At 39.2% G+C, this 26572-nt stretch overlaps 1 protein-coding gene across 2 annotated transcripts in view; it reads right to left on the reverse strand.

Moving 5' to 3' along the window:
• Window positions 1-26572, reverse strand: part of cadm3 (cell adhesion molecule 3) — a gene marked incomplete in the record, with an annotated part of 145876 nt that overhangs the window by 32970 nt on the left and 86334 nt on the right. For both annotated transcript variants that reach the window (XM_036216373.1, XM_024279394.2), the window contains 2 exon segments: window positions 11433-11570; window positions 24087-24239. In XM_036216373.1, coding sequence (XP_036072266.1) covers window positions 11433-11570; window positions 24087-24239 — 291 coding nt within the window.

Consider the following 26572-nt stretch of genomic DNA (forward strand, 5'->3'; position numbering starts at 1 on the left):
GGGAATAAAATTAAGTTATTTGCAGAATAATTCCATATAAGACGCACATGTGCTGCAAAAGCCGCTCTAATCAGAATTTTGTACGTTAACAAGTGCTTTTGCAGATGAGGTCAATCTTGGTGATGAATCATCAGGGAATAAACGCTCGACTCTGAATTTCCCATCAACTCTTTTTTTTTAGCTTTACAGCCTGCAGCTTCCTTCCTTTGGTCCACTGCCTTCTCCAAATCTCATAGTTTCATTCCCAGTTGCAGCAATCAGCTGCTTTCAGCTCAGATAAACCCATCACACAGTTTTAGTCCAGCAACAAATTGCCAACAGTTGGTGAACACATCAAAGGGAGCTGAGTCAGAAGCAGGAGTCGGACATGACCCTCTCTGACCGCTGGAATAAATTAATGATTAGCTAAAGGAACAATGAACATCACAACTGGAACCCATGGACCAAACACCAACATCTTAGTGTAATATTCTCTATTCCTCCAAGTCTGCCCACACTCACACAACACAAACACAGCTATGCTAATTTGTGGTAATTTCTTTACCAGTACGATTCTCCAGAATGACATTCTTTCATCTCATAAAGTGAGGAAACAAAAGAAGTCATCGTGGCTGGCAAGAAATGCAAATGCTTCTCTACCAGAGACGATGTGCGCAAACAGGCAAATGTTTGCAACTCTAATGCCCTCCACAGATCATCTGTCTGCGGCGATAATCAGGCCCCTGTTGGAGCACTCTTGCAACTTCACAAAAAAGCAGATGGAAGAACAGATCGGGTCACAAAAACGTCTGTGTGTGACGGGAGGTGTGCGTGTAAAAATAAAGGTGTGAAAAAGGAGGCGGCAAACGAAACTTCCTTAACCTCAGCTTAAAACTTCTTCATGCTTTATTTTTGTTATTTTTAAAAAACTCACTTTGGTACTACTCATGCTTTTGTTGCTTAGTCCTAATACTTCTTTAGGTCCATGACTGATTTAAATAAAATTCTTATTTACAAAATTATTCATCATTTAAAAAAACCACAAGAGATCAGAAAAGGCAAACATTTTACAAGATACATTTTAAAGCCAGATTATGTTATTCAAATGCATATCAAAGAAAATGATCAACACTCGTTTCTCACACATTTTCTCCACACATATTTGCAATAAATTAATAAAAAGCTTTGACGAGTTCTGCAAAAGAAGAAAATTACATCTGTTATCTGCTGGAGCATAATTTATCTGCTCTTTTTATAGCAGCTCTACTTCTTACTTCCTCTTTTGCAAAGATTTTTCTGTTGCCCACTTAAATGGGATGGAAACGCACTTCACTTATGAGGAGACCTCCATTGTTTTCTGTTCTGTTAGGTGCAATATTATAGATTTACAAAAAATAGGCCAATCTACAGCATAAATGTTCTGTATTTGTAAGTAACTGAACAAATGCAATGACCTAGTTTTGATTCGGTATGTCTCCTCCAAGAGGGCTCAGATCTTCTGATGTCTATCTAACTCATCTTGCTCTGTGATAAGCCAAACGGGTCACAGAGGGTGGTGCGACAGCGGTTAAGCTCAAGGTCTGTGCTTTTACCCATGCAATAACATTTCCTATCCCGCTAAATAATATTAGTATTGCTACCTTTTTTTTGCAGTTGTTGAGTGTGTTTTAAGATTTCAGGTGCTGCAGACGGGGGAAAAGTGAAGCCACATGAATGGGTTCACATCTTGCTTATTTGAATTTAAGCCAAACTTCATGTTGGTTTAAAGNNNNTTGTCATAAAAAATAAAAATAAAAATAGTACAAGAAATGATACATTAGAGTAGTTTTCTTTTATTTTTGACTTTGATTTATGTAACAAAATGAAATAAAAAAGGAAGAAGATCCAAAAAAACATTCTTGAAAATGACTAAAATAATGATACTGGAGACTTGGCCTTTGGCCCACCCATTCCTGGACATGTGAGACTACCAGGCACCCATGACACTCGGAAAAATGCAACATATCGAAAAACATGAAAACTTTTGCTCGTGTGAAAATAGTTCTCTAGGGTTAAGCATTTTGAACCAAGTAGCAGTGGATGCAGTTTATTTATTTTATAAAAGCTGTGGGGAAAGTGTTTGAAATTGTTTGAACTGCTCAACACTTGCCCCTTAGTACACTAAAATCTGTAAAAACTGTCTGTAAAATGATACGATTATCTGTTTTACTTGAGCTTTCACAATATAATAGAATAAATAAAGTAAAAAACTGCTGCAGACGGGGGAAAAGTGAAGCCACATGAATGGGTTCACATCTTGCTTATTTGAATTTAAGCCAAACTTCATGTTGGTTTAAAGTTCATTAGAGTAGATTTGATCTCCTTAAAATGTAATTATGCCTCTTTAAGGATCTAATGAAGATGAAGATCAATCTGAGCTCTTAAACTACGTGTTTGACTGGGATTGTAGTTTCAGTGCTCCATATAGTCAATTCACTGGAATCTGATGGTGACTCATTTAGCACGTTTTCTTATTAGTCAATGATTTAAATGGAGCAGCTAATGTTGAAGTAACAGCAGGTTATCAGGGAGCAATAGGTGAATCTCAATAACAATCTAATTCCTCAGACAGGTAGAGTTTGAATGAACTGGTGCTAACAAAGTTCTGATGAAGTTTCCTTTGTAACAGCAGGTTACAGCTGTATGCTGACGATCCATTCATGTTCAGGCACAACATAATAATTTCCAAGTGCAACCAGTGCTGTCATGAATTGTTCTCCTGTCCTTCTCTCTTGTGTCAAGCAGTAACTATCTCCAGAGTTCCTTCACTTCCCATCAGCCCCTGCTGTCACCTCCAGAAGGCCCACAGCTGGTCTCCATCAGTGTTTGTGCCACTCTGTCTGCATCCCTGAGCGTTCTCATCCTGACGTGATCTCCTGACCCTGCTTCTGCCGCCTGCCCCGACCCTCACCTGGATCCCGACCACTCTGGTTGTTCTCTGATGCCCTCGTGCTCGTGCTATACCCCTGCCTGCCTGACCCTGGTTTAGCTTTGTGGACTTTTAGCTGTGCTTCACGTCTGTTGTTCTGTCTGTGCAACATAAACCTGCTGCACTTGGATCCGGCCGTCTGCTTGTTCTGTGACACATACTAATATAATTTTGATGTTTAAATTCTCAAAAAATTGAGACAACTTTATTACTGCAGATTTGAACTTGACTTTGATGCAGAAACAAAAGTGACTTCTAAGAGTTTGGTGGAGATGAAACATAAACAGTTTATTAGATTTGAGATTAAAGACCCACTCTGATGAAAATTGTGTTTTAGTGTTATTAATATGCTTTTGTAGTGTTGTTCTGATGATGGAGGACACAAAATAATTTAAGACTGAAACTGCAGTCTTTTCTTTCTTTAAATTGTGATGGATCAGGAGCAGATAAAAACCTGTGGTTTGAAAAAGCTCAGGCTGATGCAGCAACTGCAATCCTGCTCTGCTCCAAATCTGATGCAGACAAAAAGATCCATTAACGTCTTCATTTTCCTCATTTGAGCTGACGTCTAGATCAAAACTGCACGGCGGGATAGCTCAAATATTCTTTACCGTATTTTTTGCTAGGCTAATATTAGCTTGGGGTTGTGAGGGGCTGTAAGCTAGCAGGAGCAAATGAAAACAAAAGAACTCTGGGATGTCAGTTACTTCCCCACCAATAGTCACGCTCACAACTCAGGTGAATTTCAGATGAATTCCTTATGCTCTCCGAACCATGTCTTCAAAGACGACACAGGCTTCATGATTTTTGCTACAAACTGCATAATCATAATTATAAGACCCCTGGGGACGATTTTACAATAGATAAAACATAGTTGGAGTGGTTCCAAATGCATAAAAGACATACAGGACTCTCATTGGTGTGTGTCTCTGAAGCTTTAAAATAACATGATAATGTTGCACTTTCTGACTTAGTCATAAGAGGCTAATAACAAGCATTAAGAACTGACAACCGTATTTATCATTTTTTTACAATATATACCGTTTATTTTTCAGGGAATGTTTTAGACGAGCTGCCCTCCTGCATGTGCTATTTTTCTAAAATTCCTGGAATAAAATGTGGGAGATCAGCACAACTCTTCCAATCCTCCCCTAAGGAGGAGATGTATTGGAGACGACTCCTCCGTGCTGCTGATGCATTACCCCGCAGGCGTACAAACCACCATAAAATAATCATATTAGGAAAATCAAACAACCGGTTGCAGGATTTACTGAGGCCAGCATGTTTGGAACTTCAAGGATGGAGAAACGTGATGAGAAGGTCAGAATTAGAGATGAGACAAAGTGATGTAGATGAAGCAAAAGCATTCCATCTGCAGTGACAGAAACTCAGTAAAGGTGTCTGGAAAATGCAAAAATCTATGGTGATATTTTATACCTCTCTGAATAACTAAACCATTAAAATATGGGTGTCTTAGAAGAAAAAAAAAACTTCTTTAATAGCATATTTATGCACAAAAACTTGACCTAACTGATTGTTTTATAATATTAATAAATAATAATCAGCCTGACTCTGGAGAGCAAAAGAATAAATAAATGAAGCTGTAATGGAGGAAGTTTGAAATCTGTAAGAGGTGTTTAACTCCCACCTCTTCCCGGGAAGCTGCTCGGCAGCTTAAATTAGAAATGTCTAGTTCTACTTGGCATCTCAGAGGTGTAAAAATATGTATCTGTGAAACAAAAGTACCTCATCCTCCGCTATAGCTCTACCCAGAGGAACTGGAAGGCTTTCGGATGATCAAAACCATCATCACTCTCACTTTTTAATCGGATTAAGGCGAGTGAAAGCACTCTAGTGAGAGTTTATATCAGGTTACAATATGTAAAGAAAGGTAGTGTGACTGGATTTCTGAGCAAATGCGGCTGTTGGGACGGATTCCTCGCTCCTTCTTGACGTGTTTGTCTCCTCTGTGTCCTCCTGAATGACTTCCCAGCTCAAAAGATATTCAATAAAAGATTTTGGAGGCTTCCAGGATGGATGGATGAATATTTGTTATTCTGCTGCACCATTCAGCTCAGTTTGACTTCCATAATTGGGAAATTTAGAGGAGAAAAAGTACAAAAAGAAATAAAAAATCTTTTTGTTCAAAGACCCACTCCATTGACAAGGATGTTTTTAACATGTTCTTGGAGGATTTTCTCATGATTGAGGACACAAATTGAGAAAATTAAGCTAGAATTAAGTTTCTGAGTATTTCTTTCATCGCAATGTTGTGAATCAGACAAAAAAAAAGAAATGCAATTTTAAAAAGCTTGTAGCTGAGACATAGATGCTACAATCGGCGGCCACAAGTTTCCTGCTCCGCTCCATTCTGATGCATCGCGGGACAATCTATCAATTTAAATGATTGAAACATTTGACAAAAGCCTCCTACTTTTATTGAGGCACCTGATTGGTCAGTTTATAACTTGAACAACTTGTACCACAGAAAAAAATATTCTGAAAAAAAAATGATCAAGAACATCATAGAAAAAAGTATCAGAGCAATAATGTTTATTCTGTCAAATAGAATGACAGAGTAGTAGCTGTTTATTTCTCAATAGAAGTCTATTTCAATGTCCAAATTCTCACTCTAACTACTAGAAAACTATATAGTCCAGGTCTATCTAGTGCCCTGGGTTTTAAAAGCAATTCGGACACCATGCTCACTACTTTACCTTCGTTTTTCTAATTGGCGGATATGACGTCTGAAATTTCCCAAAGTAAAAATCTAATCAACATTTCACAACATTTATTTGTGACCACACTGTGTACTGATGTTGAAATTGTGGATTGTTTGTTAAAAAATATACATTTAAACATCCATCCATCCATCTTCTTGTCCGCTTCTTCCCTTTCGGGGTCGCGGATGTTTTGCAAAGAAATTTCTAGTGCACTCACTAAGCTCTACAAAATGGCAAAATCACTATGTAGTGAGTAGTGGGGGAATTCAGACATCCTGTGAGATTTTTGCTTCTTGGAGCCATCAGGTACCAGAAGGGTGGAGTCACTCTGTCCAGTTCTCTATATAGAGTCAAGGGTTAAATCCAAACTTTAATAATACACACTTTTTAAACGCTTTGATTTTAATGGATTAGCATTCCGATGTGGCAAACATCTTTAAATAAATACTGAAGTTAACAGGTTTTGACATTTTGAACTCCCCCTCTGATCATCTTTTGATCTTTTGTAAAAGTGTTACAGATGGTCTTTAATTACAATTATTATGTTTTTAGCCAAAATAAAAAAAAACTTGTAGTGTTTTCTAGGACATAATCTCTGCTGGAATTCAAAATAACTCACCTCTGAGTTGTGGGCGGGACTGTTGATGCAGAGCAATGCCACCCCCACTTCCCCTTCCTGTTGTTGAGAGCTCTCTGTTTACACTCTCTCCCACTAGCTTACAGCCCCTAATGCCCCCAAACTGACTTCAATAGTGGAACAAAAATGGTCAGCAATATCGGAGCTATCCAGTTGGACAGTTTTGATCCAGATTCTCAGACGAGGAAAACAAAGACGTTCATGGATCTATTTGTTAGTGGATGCACCAGGGAGCCTGTGGCTTTTTTCCAATTGTATTTTTTTCGTCAGCTCCTGATTCACAACAATACTGAGAAATGCAATTTGATCTTTTCTTTATGTATGTCCTCCATCACCAGAGAAACACCACCAACACTGTTCTTACTGTGTTCAGGTGTTTCATTTTGCTCTGACGTTTTCCGTCACCGTGGTCCTTTCAGGTGTCTCCTTGCACTTCCTCCATCCATGATCTCTCTCCAGACTGACGTCCGCCCATGTACCCCTCGCCATCCGCCCCGCGCTCTGCATTATGACAATTTGGGCTGGAATTCAGCCACTATGGTTTTAAGTGCCACCATAAATCCCCATTATCCCCAATCCAATACATCGATGTCACTAAATGATCCATAGCCCTTTCACACAGTACAACTAATACAGTCTTCAAAGCTCTTAGCCTTTCATTCTTCTCAATTACCACTCCCTTTCCCACACTCTCTCCTGCCTCCCTCTACAACTAAATCCTCTTTCTGGATTTTTCTCTCCATTTCGTCAGCCTTCGCTCCCTTCTCTTCCCTCTCTCCTGTTGCGCTCCCCCATCCCCTCTGCTTTAAGATTGGTCTCCCTCCGCTTCATCCTCTTCCTCCCCAAGCCTGCTCCTGCTCAGCCACAAAGCTGCATCACTTCTTCTTTTGTGGTTTCTTTAATTCCCATTCTGCTGTCTCTTTTTCCATCTGTCTCTCTCTGGTCGCTTTTTCGCAGCTTCCATCACTCTCTCTGTATCCTCACAGTCGCTCTTTCTATTTATAAACACACACACACAGTCCTGCTCCTTCACTCACACTCTTCTCTTCTCTGTTCTCGCAGCACACACCATCCCTCTCTTGATTTTTCCCTCCGTCTCCCGTGCACACACTCCCTACATCTCTGTCACCCTCACTCCTTCCTCTCCCCTCGTCTCCTCTTCTTCGCTTTCACTGTCAGTGCTGCTGTCAGAGACGTGTCAAGCAGCCATGCAAGGCCCCATCTTTCCAACATCCACACTCAACCAAACGTAAACATGAAGTCCAAATATGAATGAAAGCCGCACAAGCCTCAGTGACCCGGGGGCGCCCTCTGCACTTCCGAACCTCTCCATGCATGTGCGTGTTTAGCCCCTCCCCAACGCCAAAGTTTTTGTGTGCTGCAGCAGAAGGGTTTGTTTGTGTGGCGCGGTGTCATTCCAGAGATGACTGATTGGCGTTGTGAGATGTCAGGACAGCTGTGTGAGGCTTGAAACACACCATCATTCACGGCGAGCCGATCTCCTTCAAATCTCCCTCTGTCTGTCTCTATTTTTCACTGAGCGCCCTCTGTTCTGGAGGGCGAGCACCCCGAAAATCGAAGGAGGAAATTTTGGATCCTAACTCAGAGTCTGATCTCTGATTCAACAACACTCAATATTTTACAACTTTCAGGGCGAGTGCTTTTGAAAGAACTCATTTCTGCTACAGAATGTGCTGCAGCTTGATAACCATTGTTAAAGGTGACACCAGTAATTTTCTACTTGTCACGATCTTGATAATGTCCGTTGGCAACATTTTTGGTGGTGAATGGGCTGCAGTATGCACGGGTTTGAGAGGTTCAGCTGACAGGGAAGGACAAACAAGAGACGCCATCAGTCTATGAGAGTGTGAGCTTCAGATTAGACAGCGGTAAGTTTTTCTCCTTTTAGGGCTGCTTATTAGTAGTCAAGAAGGTAATATTGATTTGCAGTTACCGTGAAAAAATTGACATAAAAAAAAACAAACACCAACAAATTACTTTGTTTAGTCAAAAAACAAGAAAATAAAAAAACAAATACATAGCTTTAATAAGTACATGGAGCATCAAATCTGCTTTATAAAGTTCCCTAAAAATGTTCATAGTTTAAAGTAAAACTTCAACATAAATGAAATGACTTTTCTGTCTGATAAGTCAAAACAAAAAGTGCATGGAATTCCTCGGCACTGTAGAATATCTTCCAATCAAAAATGAAAATAAATAAATAAATAGTGCTCTGAATTTTTAACTATTTGTTTTCTAAGGCTGTGTTCAGCAAAAGTCTGTTGGTCCGGATCGAGTCCTGAAGCGTGCAGGTGGTCTGTATTCAGACTGCCTTCAACAGGACCAAACTTCAAAACAAAACCATGGGATTAAAGATCTCTTCAGTCATTGGCCATGAATGATGAGGGCGGGGCCAGGCAAGACAGAAGGAATGATGGAATCCTAAGCTTGTCAGGATAGTTCACTGATTCAAACGTTAGATTTTAGATTTTTCACAAAGCAAAGGAGGTAGCTAAGGCACTCGTACCGATCAGTGTGGGAAGGACAATCGTTCATTTTGAACACATGATTAATGGCATTAAAAGTGACAGCCGTAGAGGAGAATGACATGCAGAGAACTGAACCATTCAGATGAGACAGACCGTGCAGTTTAACATTAGCACATCGGATGGAAAAAGGCTGATTCCAAGATACATCAAAACAATAAATATCTCAATAATCAGCCCTGCCCGATAATTGGTCAACGCCTATTTCAGATTTTAGATCTTTACCCATTGAAGATCTTAGTGCAGAACCATTGACTGTATTTGAGAACTGGACTGAGTGGTCCCCCCCCTCGCATTCCAAATAGGAAGTAGCCGCTGATTCCAAGAATCCAAGATTCCATAGACTTCTATGGAGAAATAAATAGTTATTACTCAGTCATTTTATTTGTCAGAATATCTATTCTCAGTTATAAACTGCCCAATAAGATGCCTTAATAAAAGCATGAGGTGGACGCTGCCCCCCCCCCCCCCCCCCNNNCCCCCCCCCACCTCTCTATGAATGTTTGATTGACAGGATCTCCTGAGCCTGCTTTCAGTGAAAGGGGTGTGGACTTCAAACAAGCTCAGTCCTGAATAGCAACAGTAGTTGCCATAGAAACAAAGACTCATACAGACTTGGACCAATCACTTCTTACTGACGTTGTCTGGCTCCAAATGATGGCGTCCGTATTGCAGAAATATGGCGACTGAATGGGCTTCTTTTGGTGACTTATTTTCTATGGGTGATGTCACACTCTCTCAGTCCAGTTTTATTATACAGTCAATGCACAGAACCTATCTTGGTGGTTGTTTTGGGTCTCTCCTTGTGATTTAACATCATTTCAAACCTGACAGTTTTTGCATTACAACAAAAACTAATGGAAAATAGCAGGGCTTCAACCTGTCATTGTGCAGGGTGTCAGATTCCGTCAAAGCTGTGATGAATCAAAGAACCAAAATGTCATTTGGGCTCTCTTCCTGTTTTTAATGAGAAATTAACTCGTGGTGTTCTCATCAATGCACCCTGTCTGTGGTAAACCAAGAGAAAACAGCAGATCTAATCTGCATGTCTGTGACAGAATACAAACTCTGGGCTCTGGTGTGAAGCACATTCACCATATTTACCAAGCTTCAAATCTTTACTTTTCATCTCTTCATGTAAAGAGCACGCCGTTTTCCAATATGGCTCTAAATGCAGCGTAGATGTAAATCTAACAGAGCAAATATGCCCAAGGTAATATACTTCCTGTTTCTCTGGCTTGAATGGAAAAAAAAATCTGACAATTCTTGAGGAAGGAAGGAGTGACATTCCTTCATAAATACAAATCCTCACAGGTGAAATAGAAAAATGTGTGCTTTTGTGTTGTGACTTTCTCTGTACACTTGTTTCCTTTCTTTGAGTCCCCTAATTCTAGCTCAGATAATCTGTTCTCAGTCGGGCTGCTCTCCCATCCTTTTCCTCAGTAGCTTTACTGCCTCCTTTTGATTCGGTTTAATCCCTAATTAAGAGAACACTGCCAAAGCATCAGGACAACACGGGCATTTCTGTATCATATTGTAAAAATGCATAATACTGATATAATTAGTTCACAAAGAGCTGAGAAAAGAAGATTCTCATGAGCAGCGCTGTTTATGATAAGCAGATCTGAACTGGAAAGCTGGGCGGTGGGACACGGCTCGAACAATCCCTTTTGGGGCAGATGGTGGTGGGAGCGACCGCAAAACTTCTGATGAGGCAAGAATAAATGTGGGGGTTTGCAGAAAATATGGAAAGAAGAAGCCATTGTTTCAGAAAATACTGATGTAAGACAGAGGCGGCACACATTTGAAAAAATCCCTGCTAATTTTTCCTCCTATTTCCATTTCTCCTGTTTATCTACAACTAACAACCAGTGAGCTTGAGTCCCTGCACTGCTCCCACTATCTCCACTTTTCTGTTTGACCACATCCCTTAATCTTCTCCCCGCTCTGCCTTTTATTGTCGACTTCTGTTGTTATCGCCGGCTAAATCCGACCCACGCTATCGTTTGCTTTCCGTTGTGTCACTCCCAGTTGCAGATATGTTGCAGCTCCCAAACAATGACACCTGCGCACGAATAAACTCCGGATCAACACGCGCAGAAAAACATAATGAAAGCAAACACGCTCGCAAGTCCCCGGATACATGCAAATGCACACATTTACAGGATCAGGATGGAAGGGAAGAATGAGAGGGAAGGGGAGACGCACACTCCCAGTGTGTCTCCAAACGCACACACACACCAGCAGTCTGCTGTCGCACCAGGACGTATACATATGCAGACGCAGGTTTAGGCCTCATAAAGAGACAGCAGGCAATGTGGCAGGAGTATGACACAAACACAGCACGATCCACACGCACCAAAAGGGAGATACACACAAATGTGCATATGTCAAACTGCAACCACAATAACCACCTCGTGACAACTAAAAGCCTTCCCTTCCCACAGAACAGCCTCCAAGCCCAGCAAGCGTTCCTGCACAAACGCAGCTCCGCGCAATGCCAACTACAATAAATTCAATGTCCAACACTCAACTGTGCACACACTCCCAAACATTCACACACTGCCCGCATCCCTCACCTGTCAGCTCCTCGTCTCCTTTGTACCATTGAATCTTGGCGGGGGGTTTGCTGCCGGTGCTGGTGCAGGTCAGGGTGACCGTTTCTCCCTCCATCACCGGATCCTCAGAGCCAGAAATCTGAGGTTTACTCGGCACACCTAGAGAGAGATAAAGCAGAATATATAATAGAAGAGCTGGTAAAAATGGAAACTTTCATGTGGCAGGGTTCACCTTTTAGCTGGAAGCATCAAAAAGGAAAGGCCAGCTGCTAAGCTGCGCAAAGAACTGCAGAGTATTTGTTGTTTTTTTCAATAAAAGTGAAGGGAACAAAAAAAAAAGACAGACCAGCTTGGATTTCTCTGGTCAGTTCTGGAGGCTTGGATGTGAAGCAGACAGGAAACAAATAATGATGTCGAGTTGTGATGATTTGCACCGAAAGAGGTTCATAGTTATTGCACCGCAGCTCAAATGACCTTCCAGGGTATCATATCAACTGCCTGTATTATTAACGCTTGTCATGGCTGGTGCACAAGAATATTTCTGTTTTGCTGACAAGCAACCAATTAAAGCTTTGCAGATAGTGACTGTTTCAGTCGGACTTGCTGAGGATACACTTCAGTTAACCTTCCCAGGAAGCAGAAGCGCTCGGAGGGTTGGGGGGATTTGCATGTTGGTCCTCCAGTCTTTTCCAGTGAAAATCCCATAAGTCTCTTAAAAGTAACGTTCTAATTTTAATTTAATTTCCATCACCTGATCAGTTAACATGTAAAGCAGTAGTGAAACTGCACTGGGAGCACAGCTGCCAGCACAAACACTGTCGTTCTGTTAGTTTCTGTCCTTCATCACGACCCAAAAATGAGCAGCTTGGCTAAATTATCTAGTTAAATTGATTTTACAGAGAAAATGCCATATTGACCTATCAAGTGCACAAATCCGACAATTTCCAGCATTTTTTTAGATAAAAAATCTTTTCTTCTAGTTTGCTATGAAAAAATGTATCATCTTAGTGAGGAAAGTTCCTCTTCCACTAATGTGAAAAGGCAATTTTCATAATCAAATCAATTTTAGGATAGAAATGTGATAAATAAATGGATATCTAATTGAGTTGCAAAATTTTAAATTGGCAACAAATCCACTCCTCAAAATTAAACAGAGTCTCTGCCATGAATGGTGGTGTTTCAACAATCACCATTGTCCCGTCAATCGGGACTTTTTCTAAGCTGTTGGGTTGAACCGTAGACTGTATAAGAGAACTGGACTGGGGGACTCCTCCCCCCTGGGGTTCCAAACAGGAAGTACCTGCCGGCTCCAAGAAGACAAAATTCCACAGATTTTTCAATTCGCTGCAATTCAATTTTACTTACACTGCATAGTCTAATTACACAACACAGTTTCCTCAACACCTAGAGAGTTATATCTATAGAGGAATAAACACCGATTACTCTGTCATTCTATTTGTCAAAATAAACATTCTCGCTCTGATATCTTTATTTTTTTACATGTTCTTGAAAATCCAAAATATTAGTTTTTAAGATCCCACCCTCAAAGTGGAGGGATCCAGAGCCCTCCGTTGAGAGGGGGTTCTGCGTCCGCGGAGGAGAAGCACTTTTCTTCTCGTGGGTGCGCTCTGAAGAACAGAAGTTTACATTTAAATGTAAGTGATGCCATTTAGTTGTAGCATGACTTTTTTAAAGTTATACAACCGCTGCTGTTGTATAAGAAGCTCCACGCTAATGCTAGCTGACCGGCAACTATTGATGATGTCATCGAGTGGAAGTGATGTCCAAATTCTGAAACACTTTTGTTCATAATTCTCTGTTTTCCTACCCCTTCTCCCTCCCCTACATTTAGCCCTCCAAACTGAGAGTTCTGGAAAAATAGTGTCTCAGACTTTGGTCATCACTCTCCCTGGATGACGTCAATAGTTAGCGGTCAGCTAGCGTTATCACGGAGCTGCATGCAGCGCTCGAATACACATAACAACAGCCGTTTTATAAATTTAAAAAGGTCATGCTACAACAAAAAGTCATTACTAACATTTATACGTAAACCTCTGAGCTTCAGAGCACATCCACAGGAAGTAAAGCTTCTCCTCTGCGGCAGGGCGTGAAGCGGAACCCCTGGGGGAGGGGTCTGTTTTCCTCCGCTATGGAGGGTTGGCCCTTGAAAACATTTTTTCCTACACCACTCCCACTACAAATTTCCCTTCAAAGGAGGAGTAGGGAGAAGGGAAGAATTCGGATTGGGCCTAATAATAGGGCTGGGTTGAAAAAATCGATTTGAATCGATTTAAGCTTAATAGATCAATAATCGGTTCACAAAAGATATATATTGATTTAGCACACAAAGCTAAAGTCCACTAGCTTGATGCTAACGTTCAATAGAATTTCCCATAGGACGGCTAATGCTAACGCTAGGTTGACCAAAAAAATACATTTCTGACTAAATGAACATCCTTATTTACTTATAGGCGTGAATTTTCCAAACTCTTAAGGAAATAATTTTTAAAGTAACTATTTGGGGTCTAAAATGTTTTCCCTCATATTGTTGTCTTCTTCTTGAATTAAGTGTACTTCTACAGTGTGATCGCCACCTAGTGGTCAGACTGAAACGTCCTCCAGGAGAAGCAGAACAATGTTTCCAATGTTAATGAACATTTTAGTTAGAACTTCTCTTTTAGAGAATCCATGTAACACTGGATGATATTAACAATCTCATTATTTCACTGATACATTTTACAATGTGTGAACTGGATCAGGTTTTTATAAATATATTCAAATCAAATAATAGATTTTTAATTTATTTATAAGCAAATGAGTATAAATTTGTAAACTTGAAATTGAAATTGAATTGAATTGAAGAATCAAAATAATCGGAAAAAATCAGAATCAAATTGATTCAGGCTCTTGTCAATTGAATCGAATCGTTTCTGGAAATTATAACTGATACCCAGCCCTATACCTAATAATGCCCCCAAATAAATTGTATCACACTTTAATTTCCACATTTATTTGTAAAAGTGAAATCATTCAGAGGACCCAACCATCGAAGATACCACTTTAAAATACCCTGGATTTTGCTTTTGAACCCCAAACGTTTTATTTTCTAAGTATTTCTTACTCCAGGAAAGGAGGAGGTTGACTGCTGCTTGATGCAGCATTTCCAGTAACTCGCCATAGCGATCCGTTTGGGCGAAGCTGGAGCGGAGTCAAAAGGCAGAGCTCTGAATTTACCACTCAATTTATGTTCCAACGCAACCTATGGCCATGAACTGTGCGAGGAACAAGCGGTTAAGATCACAGATACAGCGAGGGGAAATGAGCTTCCCTATGGGGTTTCACTTAGAGATAGGGTGCAAACCTCAATCATAGCGGAGGAGTCACCCCTCCACAACAAGAGGAGCAAAACTGACTCCTTCCTTTAGAGCTGCTTGGGCTTGTCCATCCTGGAAAATGCCAATGCTGCATTGGCATTTTCTGATGATGGAGGACATATATTAAGAAAATTAAGCTCAGAATTGGATTGGAGTAGGACTTTAACCCTTTAACACCTCAGGCGTCATTAGTGACGTTTAAAGAGAACATGTTTAAAACAGGATTTTCCGATAAAAATCCTATGTTTTTTGAGTTTTTAACATGTATGTGTGGCATTTTTTCTTACAAAAGAGAACAAATGTAATAAGAAATAATTTCATTTTTGCATTTTTGAGTATTTCTCGGAAATGCTTTGGAAACAAGTTTCAGATCAACATGAAAAATTGATTTTTAAGACATTCAGGTTGTGGTATTTTGGTTAAAAATCATATTTAAAACACTACTGGGAAAATAAAATAAATTAATAAATAAAATAAATTCATAGGGGGCTTTAACATACTCGAACATTTCAACCACTAACACAAGGAGAATCTTCAGAATCTATTGGAATGACATGGACTGTGTTAGTGGTTGAAAAGTTACAGTAAACCAAAGATCATAAACATCGGAGCTCTGGTTTTAAAGGGTTAAAGAGACACTATATATTATAATCAGGCTAAAGAATAATGAGAAACAGTCCAATTCCAATCATCAGTTTAGATCCAGATTCCAGCTCAGATGAGGAAAACAAAGATGTTCATGGATCTATTTGTCTGCAAGTGGATGAAACAGAATGGAGCAAGCGGGAGCTTGTGGCCCAACCAGAGTATTCTCTAGGACACAAATTTGATCTTTTACAAATTTTCTGTCTGCTTCTTATTCACAGCGATTTACATAAAGAAAAATTAAGAAATGCCTCAAAAACATGTTAAAACACCATTTTCACCAGAGTGCGTCTTTACATTTGATATAAATTCTGTGGATACTGTTTACTGTTGGTGTAGTGTCTTCTGCAAAAGCATATACTCAAGGCAAAATGCAGATAAGAGTTATTCCCTACATGCTGAAAACCGATGTCAAGATTCTAGCCCTGAGCAAAAAGTTGGATTCTCCTTTCTTATCTGGAGCTTTAAACATTTTTCAATGCCGTTAAAGTAGTTCAACAAGATGAAATCTGTTTCTTCTGCTTTGCTTTTCTATACTAAACGGCTCTCTGGCAACGGCCAAACACAATACATGTAATGAATTTCAGAGAAGCATTTATAGAAACATACTGTGGCCTCCTACTGTCACATTTTCCCGCCTTTTTTGTGTGGCTTCAGAAGAAGGTCAGACTCCGCGGTGCACTCCAGTCGTGTGACACCGTTGAAATGCTAACCACATCTTTAGTAAGACTTCAAAAACATGACAGAAGCTCCCCGAAGAAAATGATAAAATCCTTCATTAACTTAACATTCCAGCAGCACTTGTGGCACTCACATTAAGTATTCCAACATTTGCAGAGAAGCCCCAAATGGCACACGGCTGCCTACTGAGAATTTGTAGAAATGCAATTAATTCGATGACACTAATATTAATGTGTTATCCCTTTAAAGTGAGCAGGACTCCTGCATTACCCACCGTCAACCTTGGCATTTCTACATTTTAAATAAGTCTAATAAATAGCGTGTGGCAGCTCCTCCTCAGCCCTCATGGTCAATTTTAAAGGTCAAACAAACAATTTGCAAAAATAACTTTCTTTTTTTGATGTAAAGCCAGAATAAAATTTAGGCTGACTTAGTAAAACAGAAGTGAGGCTGAGGTCAAAGAAGAAAAACAACCTAGAGATGATTTACGTTTGCCTCTGCAGCCAAGCGGAACCCCAGAACCTTCCCAGCCAAACCAAAATGTCACCGCTCCGTTCCAGGTGTGATGTTCTGCAGCCCTCTGAAAGGGTGCATTTTTGCTTAAGTACCCCCTTTAACTTGAAGTTAAAATTAAAACAAACTGGAAATGGAATCTTGACATCCACTTCTGCCAGATTTCTCACAGTCCAATTTTTTTCTCCTCTTCTCCATCACAGTTGAAGGCGAAGAGCAGAAAGCTTTCTGAGCGCGTCCCTCTCGATCTGGAGCCATTAGAAGCAGCACTTTTCTCCAAGTGCTGGCATGGTCTGCTGCCATCCTGCTTTCTGAAATGATGAACATTTGGTTTGCCGTCTCCACTAAACTGCCATCATGTGCATTAAGGCAGCAAAAGAGGCTAATGCCTAAATAAAGCGATAGAGAGATGACGGAGGCTGAGACAGGAGGTTACAGGTTTGTGGCTCTGAGAACAAAGGATTGTGAAGACGCTTGATACATTTGTTGACCGAGAATTTGTCCAGTCACTAAGCAAACATAAGCATATATGACTGAAGCTTCTAATGCAATTTAAAGAACATAAAGGTGGCATCTTGGAACCTAAAATTATAAACATTAACAATATTTTACCAGAACATTCCCACTCTGATCTTATTTTGAGCTATTTTCAAAGTGTTCCCAGCGGAACACTTTATGCCTTTAGTGGCCAAAATAATAATAATAATTAAAAATTCGGTGTGGTTTTAATTTGTAGACAGTAGTCCATTACAAATTTGTCTCTTAAATGTGGGGAGGACTGTTGGAACGGAGCCCGCCCCCACTTCTCATCATCCATAAATGAGTGTTTACTTCTCCCGCGCTAGCTTACAGCCCCTTATGCCAAGTCGCAACAAAAATGGCGAGAAATATTGGAGCTATCAGCCGCTTTGATCTAGATTCCAGCTCAGATGAGGAAAACAAATATGGATTTATTTTAATTCCAAGTGGGTGCATTAGAATGGGGCGGAGCAGAAGGATTGTGCCCCGCCCTTTGTAGCTTCTATGTCATAAATACACACATTTATAAACAGCAGTTTGTCATCTTCTCCTGTTTCACAATGATTGGAATAAATAATTTTAATCTTAATGTTGTGTTTGCCTTACTACATGGTCACAAACAAGTGAAATTATTTTAAAACCAAGTCCTTGTTTAAAAAAATAATTCTAGACCAGAGACCTTTGCAGTATCACTATTGTATCATTCTCAATAAATATAGGATTTAAAATGAGCAGTCGTTTTTACATTCCTGTCTCATTTTTAAAGTTTTAAATGGGCTTGCTCCTGCACCTTTAAGGAGTTTTACATATAGAAAACCAGATGTAGGGATTTGAACCGGAGCTATAACTAGAGGAGACTGTGAGGTACACAGACGCAGGACCAAACTCAGTGAAATGATGGTCTCCATCAGAGGAACCAAACTGGAATACACGGCCAGATAACATCAGAAACTGTGAAAACAAGATCAAAACAGTTCTAAAGAATTGGTTAAATACAAATCAGTCATGTCCTAATACTCAAAATAATCCTAAAGGTGCAATAAACGTCAGTGGAGTTCTTGTGACTTTTTTTGTTGTATCTCTATTTACTGTAAAAGTCTTTGTGTGGATTTGTGTCAACTTCATGATATTTTATATTTCATGTCTTAATCATGTCTTTAATGTCTACTCCTGCTTTAGGACTGCATGTAAATGAGCTCCTGTGCTAACTCAAGCATGTTTATGTCGTAGCCCTGCTAAAACATTAATGTGCACTGTCCTAACTTAAATAAATTAATACATTTTCTTTACATTTTTGTCATCCAAATGCCACAAAAAAATGTTAAAAAAAACAACCAAAACTTGATTTTTATCAGAGTGGGTCTAAAAGAAAAAAATACAAAATGTTTAAGAGCTTTTCACAGAAATGCTGATTTAGCAACAAACAAAAAACATTGGTGAAAGAATGTATAGATTTATAATGTTATGTTTGCTGCAGTATGAATAAAAAGTGACATATTTGGAGCTGGAATCATTTAGGAAGTGTCTGCCAGGATAAGCGTCTCCTAAATGGCACATGGAACATGTACATTTAAGACAACAGCAGATATATACGAGTCTGCAGAAACGTGGCTGTCATCTTCATGATGATACATGATGCTTTTTTCAGAAGAGTTTTCTGGTTTTTTGCTGCAAAACAAAGGTTCAGAAATAGTGCAATGACAGTGTGCCCCACACTTATTCCTCTTAGTTGAAACAGCAAAGTGTCACTTTGCTGATGTGCATTGTCATGTGTTGCTAAATGATGACACAAATGAACACAAATGATGGTTTCCTCATGCTACATGTGGTAACGTCTGGTTTCCAGTCTTTTGTGAGGTGAGGATACATAACAACAGTTAATGTTGAGTTTTTGTATTCATAAAATCTGCACAGTTTGACAGTCACTGGTTACACAAAAACTGAATTTTGCTCTTATGCTAAGGTTTTTAGCACTAAACGGTCATGTTTCTGGACTCGTGCACAAATGGACCTTTTGCATCACGTGTCAAAGTCAAGGTAAAGTAATTCTGTCCGCACTCCAGATCATTTTATTTTATTATTATTAATGACCCCATGTTATCTTGTGCTTATTTTCAACTTGAATTATTTGACAAAATGTATTTTTATAGAGACTAAAATATTGAAAGTTATTTAAGGTTTAAGTGGATTTAAGTTGATTATTCCATCATTTTTATTATTCATAATTATGTTAAAAAGTTATGGTTTTTAAAGTTTTAAATATTGGCCTTCTGCTAGCTTTTTGGACTATTTTGGCATAAACTAAGATTTTTTTATGCTGCTTTGGGGTTTAGCTAATATTTCAGCTACATGCTAGCTGTTTTGGATAATTTAGGATGTGCCTGGATTTTAGATCACTATACAATACGTTCGTTATTTTCTAGACCTGTCCGAATGTACTAATTCCAAAATCAAGTGCACTCAAAATTTCCCAGAAGTCTCTGCTAAAAACTAGCATGCATCGATGCTCTCTAGATTAGCAAACATAGACCACAATGCATTGCAGTCTAACAATTTCAAACAAAAACATGTTTAAATGTACTTTTTGGATAAAACATCCACATTTTCACCATCAGAACACAGATGAGTCATAAATTACGTCATGAAATGTTTGTATTTATTCGATTTTGGCTTAGTGAAATTGGTGACGTCATATTTAAAAAAAACAAAAGAAAAGTTGTGAGCATCGTGTCTGAATTGTCTTTAAAATCCAGAGCTCTATATAGTCCCGCATTATATAGTTTTTTAGTAGTTAGGGATTAGGGGGGAGGAATTCGGACACAACCTTAGAGTTTTTTCTGTTTTTAGGCTATTTTGGAGTTGGGTTAATAATTATACGCTAGCTGTTTTGACTAATTTAGGCTTTATTCAGTTTTTAAGAATATTTTGAAATTTTGCTATTTTTTCAGCTACATGCTAGCTGTTTTGGCCAAACAATGTTTTTAACTTGGCATTTACCTTATATTTCAGCTTCAGGGATTTCAGCTATTAGCTTTAGCGTTTTCAGTCGTCAATTTCAGCATCTTTAGCGGATAAATACAGCTTACAGCATTCACACTAGCATAATCCCAGGTAATGCTATATATCTAGTACATAATTGTGTTAAAAAGTTAAGTTTTTAAAGTTTTAAAAATGTAGTTTTAGAGTGTTCAATAAATGTTTATCCTGTTTGGCCCGTGACCTAAGGTATGTTTTGGATTTTGGCTCCTTGTGTGATTGAGTTTGACACCTCTGTTTTACATGGTTGTGCTGTTTTACAGATGATAATATTACAGCGACACTAAAACGTTATGTGAGCTCGTTAAGGTGCAGATAAAAAACAATAACGATGATGAAATGAAATTATTTTCTAAGAAAAAAAGCAGTTTAATTCAGCAGCAATTGATGTGGTGCACAGAGTGTGTGGAAGCTCCCTGGCAGAAAAGTATAGCATTGAATATTAATGAAGGAATAATACTGCACAGATGGAATTGGCTGGAGAAGTCCTGTCGAGACCCTTCCCTCTACAAGATGAGTGAGGGAAACTAAAGCCGCGATAAATTATTCTGCGCTCAGCTCGGGACAGAACAGAGGCGTGACACACATTTTACTCCGGCAGTCATTCAGAAGTGCACCCACTCCACTCAGCAGTCGTGTGCCGATGAGTCAAAACAGCCACATGTCAAACAAGGGTGACGACCTGGCAGACAAACACGCTTCTGTCAAAACTCTCCATCTATGCCTGATTATTCCATAGGGATCCATGCATTTGAGTCATTTTAGCATTCATTTTTAATGGCTGGAGTCCCTCTCAGGGGTCATGAAATATTTATCATCTGCAGAATACAGTGTCACAGCCGTCAATTACAGCCAAGGAAAAAAAATATATACTTGAGTTGCAATCGCTGCAAAGCAGGAGTGAATATGAAAGAGTAGTTCATGTTAATGCGATCGCAAAGAGATGAAGAAGACGATGAAGAAGAAGCTTCGCTCTCACCCCCAAACGCAAACTCACATCTGCTGTTGTCCAAAGCAGCTATTTTTAATCTTCATTTTTACACTTTGCATCGCTGCCAACACTTCTGAATAAATATGTGATTTATCCAAGGATGCCCCCACTACTGCCAAATGACTCATCCCAAATTTTAGGGAACAACCCCTTGGCTTCTCAACAACAGAACAGCCGTGTAAACATAAGCCGCCCACCCCATCCAGAATAGTTGAATTTGAAGATCTCTTGTTTCGACTAAGTGCCTTTTCCATGAGAATTAGACAGAAACCCTCTGCAGCTTGGTTTGTCATCCAAGAATTTCTTGGCATTTAATGATGAAGCCACTGAATCAGAGGAGCAGAGGAAGAAAACTCCTCATTAGGGCGAACAAACTTCAAACTCGGCAAAACAGGATGAATAACTTTATCTGTATCAGAAGTAAAAGCAAAATATATTAGAAATGTTCGTCAAATAAATACACTTTTTTTAGTGTGGAAACACTTTTATAAAAGTGGTGTTGGAGGGTCTGTTGGATTTTTAGAAGGAGCTGTCTTCTCCATCTGTACACATGTCCATGAGGGGGCGCTCTCCTTTGACACACCAAAAGTTTTCTATCTTATCTTAAAGCAGAGGTCTGCAACCTGCAGCTCCAGATCCACATGTGTCTCTCTTATCTCTCCATTGTGGCTCCAAACATAAAAAAAAAAAAAAAAAATCATGGAGACTGCTGACCCAGACATGTCGACCGTCAGAGTCAGCAGGTCCTCTAACCAAAACTATCTAAAGAAAACAAATAAACAAAGCCTGTAAACTAAAGACTACCAAGGTCCAACCCCAAACTAAAATAACAAAACCCAGCAGTGTAAGACTGCTGAGGATAAAGAGGGAAAAAAAGCCATAAAATAAATGTTTTAAAGTGAGGTAACTTAATTATCATTTATTAAATTAAGATTAGTTACATTGATAAATTGATGTCTGAGGTTCTCATAGATGATAAACTATGTAGGTTTTTACATCCTGTTGACCTGAAGACGTCTTGTTTGATCAACTCTACCTCCAGAATGAACAGATTTTATATGGAAAGCAAAACTTTGCTAAAAAGTTTGATGTTTTATGAGTTAAAAGCACTTACTATGTTGTGCTTTTACACTGAGAGGATCCTGTCTGGTACAGAGCATCTTTTATTTTGAAAATAAGCTATTTGAGCTTCTGTCAAACGTAAAAAAAAAAAAAAATCAAATTTTAAGAGATGCTAGGTTCCTTTTATATATTTTCTTTTGTTCATGTCAAAACATGGACATAATTCATATTTATTATTAAAAAAGAAGGTCATTAATGCAAATCCAAATTTCTTAAAGTCTAAAGTAAGACAATGCGGCTCCTTCTAGGTTTTGATCAGTAGAAAACGAGCCCAAATGGCTCTTGTACCTTTAAAGGTTGCCAACCCGTGTCCTAAAGGCAGATAAAGACAGACGGCTGTGGCAGACCAGCCCACGAATAACTGTAACACAAGTCGACAAACCCAAATCAATAGGAGAAATAGCATTTGCGGGGATTCAAAGGTAATTAGCACGATATCCAATCAATGAGAAGAGCCGGCCGGCACTACCATGGTGACCACAATTTATTACAGGCTGCAGGGGAGCGCCACAGATAGGTAATTCATCCATCTCACAGGGGAAGTGTGGAGCTGCAGATTCTCCCCCAGAGAGCGTAATGGGGGGGTCAAAAGCTCAAACGCAAGTTCAAACAGGTTCAAAAGAGATAAAAAACAAACAAAAAAAATATATATATGATTCCTATCAGACGATGTGAAATAGAGCAAGCTCTATGAAAAGATGCAATCAAGTTGCATTATGAGTAATGTGGGTTTCAGCATTTATGTGCATAATAAGTAATACAAGTGTTTGTTCCACTGCTGTGAGCTGGATTTTACTTTCCTCACTTTATGGAAGTTCTCTGCTAAATTTGTGCAAAGCCAACACGTTGTTTCAAACCGAAGGGCATCTTTCCAGGTGACAGATGCAACAGAGACCTGCAGGGCCAACCTTCATTTGACTCAACAACATCGCAGGGTGTGGGGGAGTGTCACTGCAGATTCACATTTAGAACTTTTACTTTTCATAGATTTTGTTTCTATTTCCTTACATTTGTGGTTTTCTTACATGACTTGTATTTTTTTTTAACTGATTTGTTTTTTGTTCTGTTTTTTGTCAGGATAACACACCTGGGTTTTGTTGTGAACTGCAACAGCCTATTCAGAATCTTCTCCTTATCTTGGTTGTCTGTCACATCTCTTTGAGCACTCCTTGTTTTACAGTTTAAATTAAAGTTCTATTGTTCCTTGATTTGATTGTTTTCAACTTTTAGCTGTAGATTTGAATGTTTTGTCACAAAACTATCTTTACTTTTTGTGTACAGTCTCACACTGAGTGCTTAGGAAAACAATCAGACTTGAATATTCAACATAATCGTCGTGGAAAATAAGGACAGATACCAGAAGCTTTGAGTTATCTATTTCAATTTGTCTCAACCCAACAGGTCTGTGAGGAATATTAAGATAGACTGCAGTCAGACTGATTTGCAGAAGTGTCAATCAGTCTCAAGGAAGGAAATGCCTGGGTGCTGACACCACAGAGTCGGCACTAAAGTCTGCAGGGAGAACAAAGAAGTGCTTTAAACAGGAGGAGAGCATTTAGAGAAAGTTTTGTGCTTGGAGTTATGGGATGTTATTATGACATCTGGTTACCTCAAACTTTAAAGAAAAAATAGGATTCATATATTTCCAAAGGACAGTAACATAGCACCATTTTCTCTCAGGAAGTGAGCTCTAAAAACTGACATTTCTGCTCATCCTGAGCTTGGTGAACTTCACTTTCTGAGATGGAGATGACAGTGTCAGACTTCATGTCCTGTGGTGTTGCGGTGACCCACCCAGCACGGTGACAGTAGCTCGCGCAGTGCGGACCGGCATGGTGAAGATGGAGCAGGTGTACTCGCCCTCGTCAGACAGCTGCACGTCAGCGATGGTGATGGAGAGCTCTGTGGGCAGGGAGCGGTGCAGCTGGATTCGGTTGTCTCTCAGTGCTGAGGAAAGAAAGAGGAGAAGCAGTTCAGCCATTCTTTCATGCTAATGCTAGTTGTCTCTTTAAGAAAATGAGGCCGCAGCACTGTTCGTCTGTGCTGTTGACCCAGGTGGGTTTGCTGACCAGTATCTCAGGGGACGCTGTTCTGCAGGAAGTGCACAGTCACCCCTCTGTTTGAGGTGATGTACATCGTGCAGGTCCAGCTCACAGGACCAGAGGGCTCCGGCTGGAACACAAAGTCTTTCAAGCCTCATTGTTCAAGGTCTAACGTTCATAAATAGCCCGTGCTGTGGCGTTAAAGCTGCAGTCACCAAAGAAACTTGAAGTTCTGCAAAGTATTTTGCTTAAAGTCCCACTCCGATCATCTTTGATCCTATTTTAAAGTGTTCCCAGTGACCATTTTTTCATTACAATTCTGAAATTTTAGCCTAAATCAAAAACACGTGTTATTATCAAGGACATAGTATCTGCAGAGCAGTCAGAAATCATTAGAAATTGTGGGTGGGGCTGTTAGGTCGGAGTAAGATCGACCCCACTTGTCGTGACCCATCTGTTTGCACTCTTTCCCTCTAGCTTACAGCCCCTCACACACCCAAACCAGCATTACTGGTGTGAGAAAAATGTCGACCAATCAGATAAGAAAAACAAAGACCCACATGGATATGTTTGGATTTTTTATATCATGGTATTGCTTTTTTTATATTAGGCAATATCAATTTATATCACAATATTTCTTTTTTCATGTCGTGCAATAGCAATATATATCATGATAAAGTTTTATTTATATCGAGGAATAGCGAAATATATCACAATATAGCTTTTTTTATATCATCATATAGCTTTTTTCATATCGAGTCATAGCGATATATATCACGGAATAGCTTTTTTCATATCGGGCGATAAGGATATATATCATGATACAAACCAAATAACTATATTTGTGAATTTTGAACTCTCTTTGGCTCATAAAAGCAATGTGTAATTATCAGCAGGTTGTTTTGATTTAAATATGTATTTCCTATCCTACTCTGAACATAACAGATGCACTGAAAATCATGAAACTGTTTTTTTCTAATAACTAAGAAACACAAAAACTTTAAGTTTTAAGTGAATATAAGCGACAAGTTTGATCAGTTCAGTTTAAAAACAAAGCATTCATTCTACAAATCAATTCTAATGTTTTTCAGTTTTACAGAGTAAACATAAAAGCATAACATTAATTTACACAGAAATACCTTAGGTATTTTACTTTTTAAACTTTTTTCTGAATTTTCCTCAAGAAAATTAAATTGCATAGAAGTAATTTATAAATTGGAATGAAGCTTTCCTTTGTCTTCTAAATGTAAAATTAAATTCAAACATGCTGAGAGCACGGGGAGAAATATTTCCTAATTATTTCTCCAAGTGATTACATTTATATTAAATGATAATAAAAACACAACCTGAAAACATAAAGATCTGGATTATTGTTATATTTCACTGACATTAAAGCTGGGGCGCTCTCACAAGGAAAGGAGGCGGAGCAGGGGAGGTTCAGCACTTTTGACACAGGTTGCAGTTTTTGTGCAACACCCGCTGCTAATACACAGACAATTCAATTCTGTCATATTAAAAAAACATGCTTTTTTATGAATATTCTTCGACATAATTTGGTTGTATTTATCCGGCACGTCTTAAAGTCTGGTCAGTGAAATATTGTCCGACTTTAAAATGGTCCATGTCCACATCAAGGCAACACACGACAGCTCGTTAGCGTTAGCATCGCGCTATGCCACATCGCGCTATGCCACATCGCGGACACCAAATCAAACATTTTTGGGGACTTTCTGTTGCTGCTATAAGTGCAGCGGGTTTGTCTTCCAGTTCCGACTGGACTCCTTTAAAAATCACCAAATGTCCCGCAGCTTCATTCAGCAAAACTAAACTAAATACAGAGATGTTTAGCAAAAGTGTCTGGTGGGGGTGATGGACCCTTCAAAATAAAAGGCTCTTGCGATACATATCGCTATCATTTTATCGCCCAGCCCTATCTACAAGAGGATGCATCAGAATGAAGGGAGCACCACCCAGGGTATTTTCTATGTCACAAACACAATATTCTTAAAACAGTATTTTTCAAAAATATTCAGAAACGTTTTTGCATGTGTGTTCCATCATCAGAAAAAAGCCACAAGAACATGTTACAAACACCATTGTAATCACTGAGCATCCCACCAGATGTCAAACTGCACACATGTGAATTATATAACAATTTATTCTCAAAAGCCCGAAGGTAAAACTCTGTCTTTTGTGCTCTTTTCAGTCTCACTCATTTATTGGTGAAAAATGACTGAC

The sequence above is a fragment of the Oryzias melastigma genome, linkage group LG17 (assembly GCF_002922805.2).
Source record: "Oryzias melastigma strain HK-1 linkage group LG17, ASM292280v2, whole genome shotgun sequence".
Classification (NCBI taxonomy): domain Eukaryota; kingdom Metazoa; phylum Chordata; class Actinopteri; order Beloniformes; family Adrianichthyidae; genus Oryzias; species Oryzias melastigma.